Here is a 16,368-nt window from a genome sequence, read left to right as displayed (position 1 = left end):
CTGTTGTGTATGCACCGTCGTGGGTTGGCGACTAGATTGGTGGACATACATACATTCCTCCTCTGTGCTTATTCGGTCTTGTGTCACTGTTAGCAATCGCCATCTCTTGCGATTGCCTTCTCACCTGATCTTCATGGTTGTGTGTTCATCGTCGCAGGGTGGCGACTAGATTGGTGGACACACATACTCTCTGTCGCTTTGCTCTCTCTCTACCAGGGCTATCTTGCCCTGTGTTTCTTCCCTCCGTACAATTCCTGTCTGGCGTCTGTGGCAGGGCAGAGGATCTGTTCCTCTGCACTCCACAGCTCCATCTGCCGACAGGAATTTCCCTCTACAGGTGCATTGCACCTTTTGCTGGGTTCTCTCAAATTATACGCTTGTGGAGGATTTCCGCAGTGTCAGTGCACGTCTTGTGCGCTGACCACGGAGAGAATTCCACAATCGTTACAAAGGCGGATCAGTACGTCAAAACTTGGGCCTGTTGGGCCTTGTTCAAGGATTCTGATGATTACAAAAACGCAATTAGAGGTCAATCATCTTAGGTCCTTACCCTCCTGTTTTTCCCTCTCTGTTTGATCTGCCCTTTTCTTCTCTCTCCCTTTTTTGACTTTTTCTCTTTCATTCTTGTACCCCCTAGACCAGGGACCCTTTAACTTAACTTGTGGAAGCTTATTCTCTAACTAGTGGACCTAAGCCCGTTATAATAATGGGCTCTAGGCCACCCTCACAATCAGTCTCCCCTCCCGCCCTTCACCGCCGCAGGCCGCATGTCACCGCGCATGTGCGGGCATGCCCGCGCACGCATCCGTCCTTGCACCCGTGCGCACATGCCCACCCCCTGGCACCGTCTTCCTCCTGCTCTAAACTCCGCACCCGTGCTGCGCATGCGCAGTACACAGAAGCACGGACACAGGGACAACAGGAGGAGGTCACAGTGACACAGGGGTTTTATTAGGTAGGATTGTCTGTTACTGCCTCAAAACAACACTGTTGTACCCAGTTATTTTTCTTTTCTTCATTGAGATAACCAGGATACTAATTGATGGGAAATTAAGCTTCAGGAATCAGCTGTTGTGAAACATTCCTTCTTTCATCTAAGGAATATTGCAAGGATTAAACACCTCATACCTCCAGCCGACCTTCCAACTCTAGTTCATGCCTTCATCACATCAAGTTTAGACTACTGCAACGTCCTCTACACAGGCCTGCATAAGAAAGACTTACACCGCCTGCAATTAGTACAGAATGCTGCCGCAAGGCTGTTAACAAGCCAACTCCGCCATTGCCACATAACACCAACCCTGAGCTCACTCCACTGGCTACCGATAAAATGGAGAATTCTGTTTAAGATTGGCTTACTGACATTCAAATCCTTGCACAATCTGGGCCCTGGATACCTGAAGGACTTGTTGCAACTACATCACACCCCCCACAATCTTAGATCAAAAGGACGTAACACCTTGGTCACCCCCAGAGTCCACCTCAAAACCTTTGAAAACAGAGCCTTTTGTCATGCTGCCCCTACACTTTAGAACTCCCTGCCACACCCAACCAGGACAGCTCCATCCCTGGAAGCATTTAAGTCTAAACTGAAAACCTACCTCTTTAGTCTGGCATTCATGAACATCTGACTATCTCCTCTGTAACACAACCCAGCCTGCAACCCTGTATTAATCTGAGACACAGCTATGCTCTTTGAGTCCTATGGGAGAAAAGTGCTTTACAAATGTTATTGTATTATGTACACTTCCATATGATACGTGATATGTGACCTTCTTACTTATTGACTGTACCTGCCTTTTTTCTTTTGTTTGATGCAGTTAAAATATTGAATGATTAACAAATAAATAAATAAATATATTATAAGAATTGGTCTGAACTCTGAACCTTGTGGTACGACACAGATTTTTTTTATACCATTTAGGATGTGATCTTTATAAATCCCTTTTGCATTTCTCACACTCACTTCTTGTTTTCCTTAAGTTCTGGAGGAAGTATGGGGACGTCTTCACTATTTGGATGGGACCTTATCCCGCAGTTGTGCTTTGTGGATACAAGACAATCAAGGAAGCATTGATCACCTTCGCCCCTCAGTTCAGTGAACGCTGGCCGGTAGCCGTAACTGGGAGGCTGGTGAAAGGATATGGTGAGTGTTTCCAGATACAATAAGATAACTTGTTACTTTAAAATACTGTATCTACAAGTGAGGCACAACTACTCTTGCACTACATGTGTAGTTAGGGCCGGTTCAAGTAACAACTGGGCCCTAAGGCAAAATTAGCCTGGAGGCCCCCCAACAGACACCCCCCGACCAAAAAGCGCCATTAGATGACCTTTGTTGCAGCCAAACTGTCTACCTGGGACCCTGAGCTGGCTGCTGACCCTCCCCCAATCACCTCCCAACTTAACTATAATCAGAGAAAAAGCATGTGTGCATCAACCAAGTGAACCTGACAAATCTGGCTTAGCAAATTTGGCCTATTGGCTAATCACGAGACATTGCTCATGCAAATAAGCATTTGCTTTCGCATGCCTAAATATGCAGGGTCAAAACCAAAAACCGCAAAACAATCGCCCTGCGGGAATTAGTTCATGCTATACAGCACTATCCAGGGGCGCCACGAGGAGGCTTCCCATTGCCCCCATACAACCGGGGGGCCGCGGGGGTCCCAGGCACTCTCACCGCCTGGAACCCACACAGCGGCACCCCGGAGGTGGAGGCCAGGGGGTGCAGGCGATCTCCCCAGCGTGGCCAGCGCCGGGAAGAGCCGCCCGCACACACCTCCCAGGATTAAAAACAGGCACTTACCTCAACGTCCATTGCGTTCTGCTATATGCGCATAACCTGGGCGCGACACATAAGGGGCGGACAGGCGCAAATAGCCTGCTCCAGGGCTCTCACCTCCTAAAACAAGCCACTCACTACCTGCCCTCAGAAGAAAGAAATGCAATGCTAACTATAATCAGAGAAAAAGCATGTGTGCATCAACCAAGTGAACCTGACAAATCTGGCTTAGCAAATTTGGCCTATTGGCTAATCACGAGACATTGCTCATGCAAATAAGCATTTGCTTTCGCATGCCTAAATATGCAGGGTCAAAACCAAAAACCGCAAAACAATCGCCCTGCGGGAATTAGTTCATGCTATACAGCACTATCCAGGGGCGCCACGAGGAGGCTTCCCATTGCCCCCATTTGCGGTTTTTGGTTTTGACCCTGCATATTTAGGCATGCGAAAGCAAATGCTTATTTGCATGAGCAATGTCTCGTGATTAGCCAATAGGCCAAATTTGCAAAGCCAGATTTGTCAGGTTCACTTGGTTGATGCACACATGCTTTTTCTCTGATTATAGTTAGCATTGCATTTCCACCTCCCAACTTAACAGACTCTGCAGAGTCCCTGGGGAGAAACAGTTAAGATGGGGGAGGGACACCTTGGGGGCCCCTACAGGCTCTGGGGCCCTGGGGCAATTGCCCATTTTTTCCTATGGTAGCTGCAGCCCTGTGTGTAGTAAAGTCATGTGCAGCACTCACTCACCGAGAAAATAAAATAATTTCCTTTCCATCCTGAGTAGTCAGTATACTGTTTTGCTTTGCTGTAAAGGCCATTTTGCAATTTATTTTCCGTTTGAGAAAGTTTTGTTGTGAATGCCAAACCCAGGCTGCTGCCAGCCAATCAGAGCAGCTCCTGGTAACAAAGTACTCTGATGACAAAATAATGAAACACTTTTCTTTAGAGATCGCTAATGATGGTGGCGATTGCAAATTGCATGCAGCTGTGAACAGGGCCAACAATTTTTTTTAAGCTTTCTTGGCTCCTGTTTCATGCAACAGGAGTTCTGGAGTAAGCAAGGCTATTAGCCCCGTGCACGGAAAAAGTGGGAGTGCACAAACACCCCCACAAAACGTGCATGGGCAGCCACGGGCCCCACAGTGGTGACCCAAAGGCCACATGGCCTCCCACACGGTCCATGGCTCCCCCGAGGGGGAGCCAGGTGGGAACCGAAGTCCCCTGGGGACAAGTCCCCGGGCCAGCAAGCTGGCCCCGGCCTTGCGGCCGGAGTAATAAAAATTCCGCACTCTCCCTAGCCAAAAGGCCGGGGAGCTGCGTTAGTTGGCGATGCATATGGGCAGTACAGACCAAAGCACCCTACTTCCGCCTGAGATCTGCCACATCTCAGGTTTTTTCAGGTGCACCTGGAGCGCCACTTCCAGGGGCAGTATGCCTAAGCAAAGCCCCCAGCCCTTCAGCTTCGGTCATGGTAGATCCATTCAGTCAGCCTCTGGGGAGTTGATGGACCAGGCAGGGCCGGGCCGAGGCATAGGCTGGAGAGGCTCCAGCCTCAGGGCGCAGTGAAGGAGGGGGCGCAGAATTCATTCAGCTGTCATTCCTAATTGTGTTTGAAGCAGAAAGAAATAAGAAAAGGGGATATATGGCAGTGACTGCAAGCCAGATAACTAGAGATTAAGGTGTTGGGGAGGTTGTGGGCCCTGTGGCGCCTCTTAGTCTAATAGCAATCAGTGTGTGACGGCTGGGGTGGCAGGGATGGAGGGGCGCACTTTGGTGTCTCAGCCTTGGGTGCTGGAGGACCTTGTCCCGCCTCTGGGACCAGGATGGACACCTTTTATCGGAAGACCAGAGGCCGGTTCCCCCCTGATCACTCCTTCCAGGCATCCTACAAATTGCACCTCCTGAGGCCGGGTGCACACATAACAGAAGCGTTAGCGCAGTGGGAAACGCTGTGTTTTATGCAGCAATGTTAGTCTATGGGACGCTCATAGTGTTGCATAATATGCAGGATGACTGCCAAAGCGCACATAATGAAAGTCTATAGTGATGCATATGCATTGTGTTTTCCATGCGTTGTATGTAGCGTTTTTAATTAAAAAATAAAGATCTCTGGTGTGTTTCCACTTCCTGTTGTCTTTTTAGTGATTTGAATAAATTTAAATGAAAAAAAAAAAAACACATACAAAACGCACTTATGTTTTTCGATTAGCGAACAGCAAACGCATAAAAACACATGCAAAACGCATAAAAACGCATTTGCGTAAAAAAATCCGCAAACGCAAAATGCACCAAAAATGCGGTAAAAACGCAATAGAAAATCGCAAACGCGCCATCCTAAAACACTACTTATTTACGCTATGCCATATGTGAACCCAGCCTGAAGAATTGTGATTGGCCCAGTTACACATTGCATACAGCTTGCATTATAGTTGAATATACCAGAATTAGTAGCATAACTGGCCACCTTTACTGTATATTATGAAAGCATTTGATGTTAAAAATAAACAGACCTTTTAATTCGCTGAACAGCTAAAGTGTCCCTATAATTGCTCAATAAACAGATCTATTTTCCCGAACACTTCCATTTCAGCGCAGGAGATTTGGACGCAGCCAGCACCACCATAAGCCATAATAGGAATAACTGCTATAGCAGCGCACAGGGAGCAACTTCGCTAAAGTTACTTATACAACACTATAATTCGGCCTCCAGCAATCGCCGGAAGCCGAATTACACCATCCCCCACTATCCATGGCGGCCAGGAGGGGGAATAGTAATTACCGCCGCCGGGAACTTGTGCAGAAGCAGGATCAGCCATATACCGGCTGTATCCTGCGCCCAAGTCTCCTGCGCCGATTCCTCTCATACGCATATTTTCCCTTCATTGTTAACACAACAATTCTCGGTTTGTAGATGGCAGACTTTTCAGTTTCCCCTGCTCCTTTTATTAGCCTACTGCTTTCCCCAAATGGGATATGTGTGAAGCAGGCTCCCTACAATCAGCACAAATAAAAATTCCATCATGCTTGGTTAGTGCTACGTTTGTGCTCATTTGTGCTGCAAAAATTAAGATTTGTGCTGCTTTCATTTTGAAGATAATAACACGTTATTTCTAAAACAATCCCATCACCCGGCCCCCATACAGCAACCTACAGACATGGAAATGGTGTGGGTGGGTAGTGCTGCGCATGTGCTCATTCGTGCTGCAAAATCATCTTTTCTATCTTTTATAGTTTTTAAGATATTCATGTTTTTATAAAGGTCAAAAGTTCACTCAGGCTCCCTCAGCCTTTGCAATGTTGTAGAGTCGATGAGTGAATTTTTGAATTTTGCAGCACAAATGGGCACAAACGTAGCACTAACCAAGCATGATGCAATTTGTATTTGTGCTGATTGTAGGGGGGGGCAGCTTCATGGAGCCTATACATTGAGGTCAGAAGCCTGAGGAAGTGCTCACAACTTCCTCTCTGCTTTAAAAGGTAAGCAACAGCATAGTAACCTTTACAGAAAAACATTTCTTTGTTACAGCTGATACAAATCCTGCAATGAATCTGCAGTGTGTCTACATCCTGCTTTCACGAAAGCAGACATAGGGTTAACATCCTCTGTATACAAATTAGCTGCTCTGCCAAGGCAGTCAGCTGACACATCTGAGAGATCAAATTACAACTTGTGATTAGTCACAGATGAGGGTAAATTAGGCAGGCTAAACTCTCTGAATACATAGAGGGGGCATTTCTCTGTGCTTCTGTCCTGTGCAACAGTTCAGCTCCACTTTAAGTAATGGAAATGAACTGCAGCTGCACAGCTGTTCAATCCACAACCGCACAGTGTCCTTTGCTGTGATCTGATATGACACAGGTCCAGATTGCAAACTTCTCCCACTTAGGTGTCAATTCACCAAGCATTACCTCATTCGGTAATGCTGAAAACAGCTGACTTTACCAAGCACTTAGCAAAGTGTCAATTCATAAAAGCTGTTACTGCATGAAAAACTGACATTCCTGAGCAGTGAGATAAATTACCGCCTTGTGCAGTAATTACCTCAACTCATGTCAGTAAATGTCAATTCATAAAGGTTACAGCATGCGGTAAAGCCCTGGATGATTACCGGCAGTTCACGTCTGTTGGTGTCAGTGTGGGACTCCCAAAACTCACAGAAGCAGAGACGATTCCCTATGACTGACAGGAGCAGAAGCCAATAGGAATAGCCCCTGTTTCCTGCAAGTGATTTTGATTGAACCCGAAGCGGGTCCAGCTTTCCTGCCCTCCAGGCAGCGAGGAGAGAGAGAAAGAACAAAAGACGCTTCCCCTGCCTCCCTTCGGCAGTTTAACCTCTTCCATTCCTATTTAAAGATGCAGAGGAACTAGTGGGGAAATCACCTAAGCAGGGCATGTGTAAAGTCTCTTGGAGTTCATCTTAGCTGTGGCAAAGAAATACAATTTTAAGAAAGACTAATGGAGACCAATGGACAGATTCAGAGCGAGCAGAGGCAGTACAACAAAACATGTACATCTAAAGGCATGTTGGGATGCCTCTTACTATTGTAACGCTGTCTCTGCACGGAGAACAGATGTAACAACACGGGCAACTCACACTTTTCGTCTGTTACCAACAACTGGGCTTTGGGAAATTACCGGACTTCTACCACACCTGTGAAAAGAACGATTAATTAGCACACAAAAGTCTAAAATACCAAATGCGATATTTTAAGGAATTGACACCTTAATGTTGAAGACCATGGGCCTGATTCATGAAGCTGCGCTGCTTAGTGCTTAGGATGTGAACTTAATGTGAAGGAGAGCCCACTTTCCCTGCCTTACATAGCAGCGCTTGCGTGCCTTTCTTAGTTACGTGCATTGCTTACATAGCAACATGCATAACTGCGGGCAGTCCTGTGAAGTATCATTACCGCGATACTTCACTCGCGGCTGCTTCTATGCTAATGTACATAGTTCAGTTGTAACTATATAAATTAACAGTAGCAGCCGCGAGTGAAGTATCACGGTAACGGTACTTCACAGGACTGCCCGCAGTTATGCACGTTGCTATGTAAGCAATGCACGTAACTAAGGAAGGCACGCTCCTTACATAGCAGTGAGCGTTGCTATGCAAGGCAGGCAAAGTGGGCGCTCTTTCACATTAAGCTGCACTGCTAAGCAGCTTGATGAATCAGGCATTATGAAGCAGAGGTGCCAGGAAGAGTAAAATACATAAAAAAAAAAAATGGGAGGGAGTGGACTGTGGTCTCCGATCTCTAATAGCTTCATGCTACTTCCTGTTTACACAGGAAGTAACATGAAGCACTTACAGATCGGAACCTCCAACGCGATGGAGATATGTGTTCAGCCTGCCTCCGCCCGCCCGCTGCCACAAATAATTGCAGGGGGGGAGCGCAGAGGGGAGAGCCCGCGGTTAGGGAGGGGGGGCTGTCCCCCTCCCCGCCAATGTGCAAAGCTCTCCCCTCATGTTGTGACTCCTCCTGCCCCCCAAAAAGGCCCTGAGTGGACCCTAGGGGGGCACCGGGCCCCCCACAGGTGCAGGGGCTGCATCCCCTACTGTTACGCCCCTGCGTGGACTGTTTGCGTTATTTTCAAATCTATCTTAACCTGAGTGGGGTTTCTTCTCCCCACCAGCCTGCACAGTGCTTGCCTTAGTGATGAGCCACAGTTGTATCATTCTTCTATATACTGTATATCTAGCATTACATACCACACTATAGTGGCCTATCAGTTTCCTATTTTATCCCCCAATAATCTTCCCTCCTGACTATTTTATTTGAACAGACTCAGGAATGGTTTGCTGTATCGCATTGGTCTCCAGTGTGGAGTATGTCACGGTGTCACAGCCTGTGTGTCCTGTCTCCACTTTAGGTATTGTCACAAGGAATGGTGAGCACTGGCAACAGACGAAGAGGTTTCCAGTGACCACACTCCGGAACTTCGGCATGGGCAAGAGATCCATGGAGGAGCGAGTGCAGGAGGAAGCCCAGCACCTCTTACAAGCCGTAGAGGAGACAGCAGGTAAGAGGTCACTCATGGAGGAGCGAGTGCAGGAGGAAGCCCAGCACCTCTTACAAGCCGTAGAGGAGACAGCAGGTAAGAGGCCACTCATGGAGGAGAGAGTGCAGGAGGAAGCTCAGCACCTGATACAGGCCATAGAGGACACAGCAGGTAAGAGGCCACTCATGGAGGAGAGAGTGCAGGAGGAAGCTCAGCCCCTGATACAGGCCATAGAGGACACAGCAGGCAAGAGGTCACTCATGGAGGAGAGAGTGCAGGAGGAGGCTCAGCACCTGATACAGGCCATAGAGGACAAAGCAGGTATGAGGTCACTCATGGAGGAGCGAGTGCAGGAGGAGGCTCAGCACCTGATACAGGCCATAGAGGACAAAGCAGGTATGAGGTCACTCATGAAGGAGCGAGTGCAGGAGGAAGCTCGGCACCTGATACAGGCCATAGAAGACACAGCAGGTAAGAGGTCACTCATGAAGGAGAGAGTGCAGGAGGAGGCTCAGCACCTGATACAGGCCATAGAGGACAAAGCAGGTATGAGGTCACTCATGGAGGAGAGAGTGCAGGAGGAGGCTCAGCACCTGATACAGGCCATAGAGGACAAAGCAGGTATGAGGTCACTCATGGAGGAGCGAGTGCAGGAGGAGGCTCAGCACCTGATACAGGCCATAGAGGACAAAGCAGGTATGAGGTCACTCATGGAGGAGCGAGTGCAGGAGGAAGCTCAGCACCTGATACAGGCCATAGAGGACACAGCAGGTAAGAGGTCACTCATGGAGGAGAGAGTGCAGGAAGAGGCTCAGCACCTGATACAGGCCATAGAGGACAAAGCAGGTATGAGGTCACTCATGAAGGAGCGAGTGCAGGAGGAGGCTCAGCACCTGATACAGGCCATAGAGGACAAAGCAGGTATGAGGTCACTCATGGAGGAGAGAGTGCAGGAGGAGGCTCAGCACCTGATACAGGCCATAGAGGACAAAGCAGGTATGAGGTCACTCATGGAGGAGCGAGTGCAGGAGGAGGCTCAGCACCTGATACAGGCCATAGAGGACAAAGCAGGTATGAGGTCACTCATGGAGGAGCGAGTGCAGGAGGAAGCTCAGCACCTGATACAGGCCATAGAGGACACAGCAGGTAAGAGGTCACTCATGGAGGAGAGAGTGCAGGAAGAGGCTCAGCACCTGATACAGGCCATAGAGGACACAGCAGGTAAGAGGTCACTCATGGAGGAGAGAGCACAGAAGGAAGCTCAGCACCTGATACGAGCCATAGAGGACACAGCAGGTAAGAGGCCACTCATGGAGGAGAGAGTGCAGGAGGAAGCTCAGCACCTGATACGAGCCATAGAGGACACAGCAGTTAAGAGGCTACTCATGGAGGAGCGAGTGCAGGAGGAAGCTCAGCACCTGATACAGGCCATAGAGGACACAGCAGGTAAGAGGCCACTCATGGAGGAGAGAGTACAGGAGGAAGCTCAGCACATGATACAGGCCATAGAGGACACAGCAGGTATGAGGTCACTCATGGAGGAGCGAGTGCAGGAGGAAGCTCAGCACCTGATACAGGCCATAGAGGACACAGCTGGTAAGTTAGTAATCAGTACTCACCCTTACACCACCCAGAGGGCCACCCACCCCACTCCTTGTAATAGAGCTGGATCATACACAAGGAAAACCTTAGGCAGCTGCCTAGAGCCTGGAGGCCTAATAGATGCTAGCCCCACCAAATCTTACTAAAAAAAGCCAGGTGATCATCAGTAGTGGGTAAAAACTGCTACCTTGCCCCAGGCCCCATTTCATCTCCAGTGGTTTAGCTGCTGGTCAGCAAGTAATTGTTGGACACATTTTACAGAAATGTTGTTAAAAACTCAAACAGTCGCTGTGTGTCATCCGATAACCTGTTAAGGATGACACTAGTTGAAATCTATGTCCTGTTTTGATGCTGTTGTGGCTGCCAGGGCGTAGATTTCAGCTCACAGACGCCGCACGTTTCCCGCCGATGCTCACTCGCCCTGCTGTCTATATGACGGCAGACCTCTGTGCTCCGGTCAGGAGCCGTTTCCTTAGCTCCTTGCCGTGTCTATCAATGTAAGCAGCTCCCATTGCCTTACATTGATAGACACTGTCAGGAGCCAATGAAAGCGGCTCCTGACCAGCTCACAGAGCTCTGCCGTCATAAGAGACAGCAGAGTGGGTGGCCCGAGGTTCCCGGTGTGTGGCGTGGATGGCGCTTGCACCCAGTATGAGCGGTAATTTTTTGGTATTATTTATTATTATTATTATTATTTAGTATTTATATAGCGCTGACATATTACGCAGCGCTGTACAGTGTATATATATATCTTGTCACTAACTGTCCCTCAAAGGAGCTCACAATCTAATCCCTACCATTGCCATATATCTATATTATGTACTGTAAGTACTGTAGTCTAGGGCCAATTTTTTTTTTAGGGGGAGCCAATTAACTTATCTGTATGTTTTTGGAATGTGGGAGGAAACCGGAGTGCCCGGAGGAAACCCACACAGACACGGAGAGAACATACAAACTCTTTGCAGATAGTGCCCTGGCCGGGATTCGAACCAGGGACCCAGCGCTGCAAGGCGAGAGAGCTAACCACTACGCCACCGTGCTGGTATTCCATCGTTTATGCTACCAGCGCTCTCTACCCCTTAAAGCAGGGATCACCAACCTGTGGTCCGCGACCCACTGGTGGTCAGCGGGACGCTCCCAGTTGGGCCGCAGGACTGTCCTCTTCCCCCCCCCCCCTTCCGCCCGTCCCCGCCGCTGTTATTACCTTAACAGCGGCCACTCTCCCCTCTCCGGCGCGTGTATTTATTCAAGCAGCGTATCTCCCGGCTGCTCTGTGTGATGCGCAGGAGGCAGGGCTCGGTTACCATAGTAACGGCGATACACATCGCCGCTACAGGAAGCCGCTGCCCTGCTTCCTGCCGCATCACACAGAGCAGCCGGGAGATACGCTGCTTGAATAAATACACGCGCCGGAGAGGGGAGAGTGGCCGCTGTTAAGGTAATAACAGCGGCGGGGACGGGCGGGGGGCACCACCTACCCATACTGGGGCACTATACTGGCTATACCGGGGCACTATACTGGGGCACTATACTGGCTATACCAGGGCACTATACTGGCTATACCGGGGCACTATACTGGGGCACTATACTGGCTATACCGGGGCACTATACTGGCTATACTGGGGCACTATACTGGCTATACTGGGGCACTATACTGGGGGGCTATACTGGGCACTATACTGGCTATACTGGGGCACTATACTATCTATACTGGGGCACTATACTAGCTATACTGGGGCACTATACTGGCTATACTGGGGCTCTATAATGGCTATACTGGGGCTCTATACTGGCTATACTGGGGCTCTATACTGGCTATACTGGGGCACTATACTGGCTATACTGGGGCACTATACTAGCTATACTGGGGGACTATACTAGTTATACTGGGGCACTATACTGGGGCACTATACTGGCTATACTGGGGCACTATACTGGAGCACTATACTAGCTATACTGGGGCACTATACTGGCTATACTGGGGCACTATACTAGCTATACTGGGGCACTATACTGGCTATACTGGGGCACTATACTGGCTATACTGGGGCACTATACTGGCTATACTGGGGCAACTATGCTAGCTATGCCACTGCACCCTCGCCAGACCCACTTCCCGACCCTCGACCACCCACCCCATGGCGGGCCCGGAAAAAAATTTGGTCAGAAAGTGGTCCCCGGGCCGGAAAAGGTTGGGGACCCCTGCCTTAAAGGACTTCCGAGGCCAAAATTACTAAAATGACACTTTACCTTTTTATTATCATAATCCACGGAGGACGCCCTGCTCGTCCTCCGCTCCCTTCTGGTGCTCCAGAAGTATCTGATGCTGACTTACTTTAGTGTTTACTAATAAACTGGGACTAGTATAAAGGTGGCCATACATCTAGTGACTTGGAGGCCGACTGACCAACCAATTCAATAATTATCGAATCGATGCTGTCGCAAGCATGCCGGAGTGACGATTCAACTGATTTCTGGACAAAATAGGTTGAATGTGTCAATCGGACATGCTTGGACCCACGTTGGACCCACATTAAACAGGGAAATGCCGTGGTTGGGGTGACACATCGTCTTCTGTTTCCAGGCAAACCTTTCGATCCTCAGTCGGGTCTGGGACGTGCTGTGAACGTGCTGATCAACCTGGTGGTGTTCGGCCGTCGCTGGGACTATGAAGATAAGACCTTTCTGAAATTCATCCAGATCATCAACAACATGTTTGTGTTAGTCCGGAATCCTCTGGGAGTGGTTAGTGTCTGTTACTGAGTTCATGGAGGTTTCATGTAGAAAGTACCCGCCGGGATGGGTGAGCAGGCCCCGTCCGCCCATGATGCCAAGTGAGGCGACTTACTCAGGCGGCAGAAATCTGGGGGCAGCACCAGGCAGGAACAGGAGGTGAAAAGAGTGCCTGGCCAACCTATACTGGGGGCAACTGTACCTGGCTAACCTATACTGGAGGCAACTGTACCTGGCTAACCTATACTGGAGGGTGGAGGCAACTGTACCTGGCCAACCTATACTGGGGGCAACTGTACTTGGCTAACCTATACTGGGGGCAACTGTACCTAGCTAACAATAGTTTGCCTCAGGTAGAAAAAAACTCTAGAACTGGCCCTGTGGGTGAGCAATTAATGCAGCTTCAATATGCAGGGGGCCCTGCGGAGGACTGTGGGGAGAGCAGCATTTGGCACAGTTGGGTTGGGGGCCCCTGCAGAGGTCAGGGCCCTGGGGCAATTCCCCTCTTGCCTCTATGGCAGTGGTGGCCCTGACTGCTTTACTAATGACTAGGTGGGTAGAATTTCCTTTCAGATTCCAGAATCTCTAGAAGGGGCGCAGGAGAGCTTCATACCATGAGAATAACAGGCCACATCCAATTCACTTTTACCTCTTCTGTAAAAGGTACGTTTTCAGCACTCAACTGCAACTGAAAAAGTACCAACAAGTAGGTAAAAAATTACTGTAAAAATCATTCTGAGTATTTCCTTGCTTGCTGGTCGTTTAACGGGTGTTTTTATTTATAAGCTGTGAAAATCACCCAGGAAGGGAAGTGAATTGGATCAGGCCCGATATCTCTCAGTTTAGTGTTACTGACGTGTTGGGATCTCCTCTCTGGCAGAAATGTCTTTAGCTCAATAAATTGCTGGTGATGTTCTTGTAAGTTCTTTTTTGGCTTCATTGTGTCTCCAGGTGTACAACATCTTCCACAAGACCATGGACCATCTGCCCGGCCCCCATCAGAAGGTCTTCCAGGACTGCGAGGAGGTGAAATCGTTCATCAAGGAGGAGATCCAGCGTCACAAGAGGTCCTTCAACCCCGACTCTCCCCGAGACTTCATCGACTGCTTCCTCATCCAGGCCGAGAAGGTTGGTTGTAGGAGATTTTTAGATACTGGAAACTTTCCTCTATGTTCCTCAATACTTATTTGATATCAGATCTGTTTGTGTGATTTGCCGACACCTGTTTGGATTTTAGCTTTTTGTTTGCATTACATTTTTATGAAAGCTATCACTAATCCCAAGTAAAAGTGTTGATTCTGATCTTCCTGGGCCCACAGCAGTGGTTGCCCCAGGTGATGGAGAGCAGTAAGGTGACAGGAAATGTCCAAAGAAAAGTACCTGAAGAAACGGGGGACACCCACGAAACGTGTCCTATCTCTGTCATGTGCAAAACTTACCAGTCCTATAAGTTTGGCTGGTTCATCAGGGCAGATATGCGTTTTTTCTTCCAATTTTAAAGTGTTTTAATTCTCCTTGTGTGCTGTCTAACCCCCCCCCCCCCCTTATGTTGCGAGAACAGAAGATCTATCAACACCCGGTGGACTCTCTCTAGAGCAGCCAGTTGCTTCTAGGCAATAAGCAGACGTTCTTAAAAGCCATTGAAACTGCCCACTATCATATTTTTTACATTTCAGGAAAGTGAAGAAGAAAATAGAATCTTCTGTGAAGAAAACCTCCTGGCCACCATCTTCGAGATGTTTGTTGGAGGAACAGACACCACGGCCAACACCTTGCAGTTCGCTCTGCTGGCGATGATAAGTTACCCACGTATCCAGGGTAGGTGATTTTTGGGTGGTATCTCAATGCAATCAGTTCCTAAACTTCACACATAAAGGCCTGTGTGTAACCACATGCTGCGGATCAGAGAATAATGGCGCTCACTGCCTATGCTTCAAAATGGCGCCGCATTGAAAACATACGCTTATCGCTATTTAACAATCGTACTGCATAATGATGGCGCACAGAGAAAAACAAAGACAGCGCACAGTGCCGTTATTTATCAATAGCGCAGTACATATGCCAAACAGCAGACGTTATTGCGCACAGTGCCGTTATTTATCAATAGCGCAGTACATATGCCAAACAGCAGACGTTATTGCGCACAGTGCCGTTATTTATTTATCAATGGCGCAGTACATATGCCAAACAGCAGATGTTATTGTGCACAGTAACGTTATTTATCAATACCGCAGTACATATGCCAAACAGCAGACGTTATTGCGCACAGTGCCCTTATTTATAAATAGCGCAGTACATATGCCAAACAGCAGACGTTATTGCGCACAGTGCCCTTATTTATAAATAGCGCAGTACATATGCCAAACAGCAGACGTTATTGTGCACAGTGCCGTTATTTATCAATAGCAGCACGGTGGCGTAGTGGTTAGCTCTCTCGCCTTGCAGCGCTGGGTCCCTGGTTCGAATCCCAGCCAGGGCACTATCTGCAAAGAGTTTGTATGTTCTCTCTGTGTCTGCGTGGGTTTCCTCCGGGCACTCCGGTTTCCTACCACATTCCAAAAACATACAGATAAGTTAATTGGCTCCCCCTAAAAAAAAAAATTGGCCCTCGACTACAGTACTTACACTACATAATATAGACATATGGCAATGGTAGGGATTAGATTGTGAGCTCCTTTGAGGGACAGTTAGGGACAAGACAATATATATATATATATATATATATATATATACACACACACTGTACAGCGCTGCGTAATATGTCGGCGCTATATAAATAACAATAGCTCAGTACATATGCCAAACAGCAGACGTTATTGCGCACAGTGCCCTTATTTATAAATAGCGCAGTACATATGCCAAACAGCAGACGTTATTGTGCACAGTGCCGTTATTTATCAATAGTGCAATACATATGCCAAACAGCAGACGTTATTGCGCACAGTGCTATTATTTATCAATAGTGCAATACATATGCCAAACAGCAGACGTTATTGCGCACAGTGCTGTTATTTATCAATAGCGCTGTACATATGCCAAACAGCAGACGTTATTGCGCACAGTGACGTTATTTATCAATAGTGCAATACATATGCCAAACAGCAGACGTTATTGCGCACAGTGACGTTATTTATCAATAGTGCAATACATATGCCAAACAGCAGACGTCATTGCGCACAGTAACGTTATTTATCAATAGCTCAGTACATATGCCAAACAGCAGACGTTATTGCGCACAGTG

General features: G+C 48.2%; 1 protein-coding gene across 3 annotated transcripts in view; it reads left to right on the top strand.

Moving 5' to 3' along the window:
* Positions 1-16,368, top strand: part of LOC137570311 (cytochrome P450 2G1-like) — a 56,175-nt gene that overhangs the window by 16,807 nt on the left and 23,000 nt on the right. For all 3 annotated transcript variants that reach the window (XM_068278952.1, XM_068278951.1, XM_068278953.1), the window contains exons 2-6: positions 1,984-2,146; positions 8,664-8,888; positions 12,979-13,139; positions 14,079-14,255; positions 14,804-14,945. In XM_068278952.1, the coding sequence (XP_068135053.1) occupies positions 1,984-2,146; positions 8,664-8,888; positions 12,979-13,139; positions 14,079-14,255; positions 14,804-14,945 (868 nt within the window). The remainder of the gene's footprint in view (positions 1-1,983; positions 2,147-8,663; positions 8,889-12,978; positions 13,140-14,078; positions 14,256-14,803; positions 14,946-16,368) is intronic.

Source organism: Hyperolius riggenbachi, chromosome 4, assembly GCF_040937935.1.
Source record: "Hyperolius riggenbachi isolate aHypRig1 chromosome 4, aHypRig1.pri, whole genome shotgun sequence".
Lineage (NCBI taxonomy): Eukaryota > Metazoa > Chordata > Amphibia > Anura > Hyperoliidae > Hyperolius > Hyperolius riggenbachi.
This window is presented reverse-complemented; position numbering and strand designations above follow the sequence as displayed.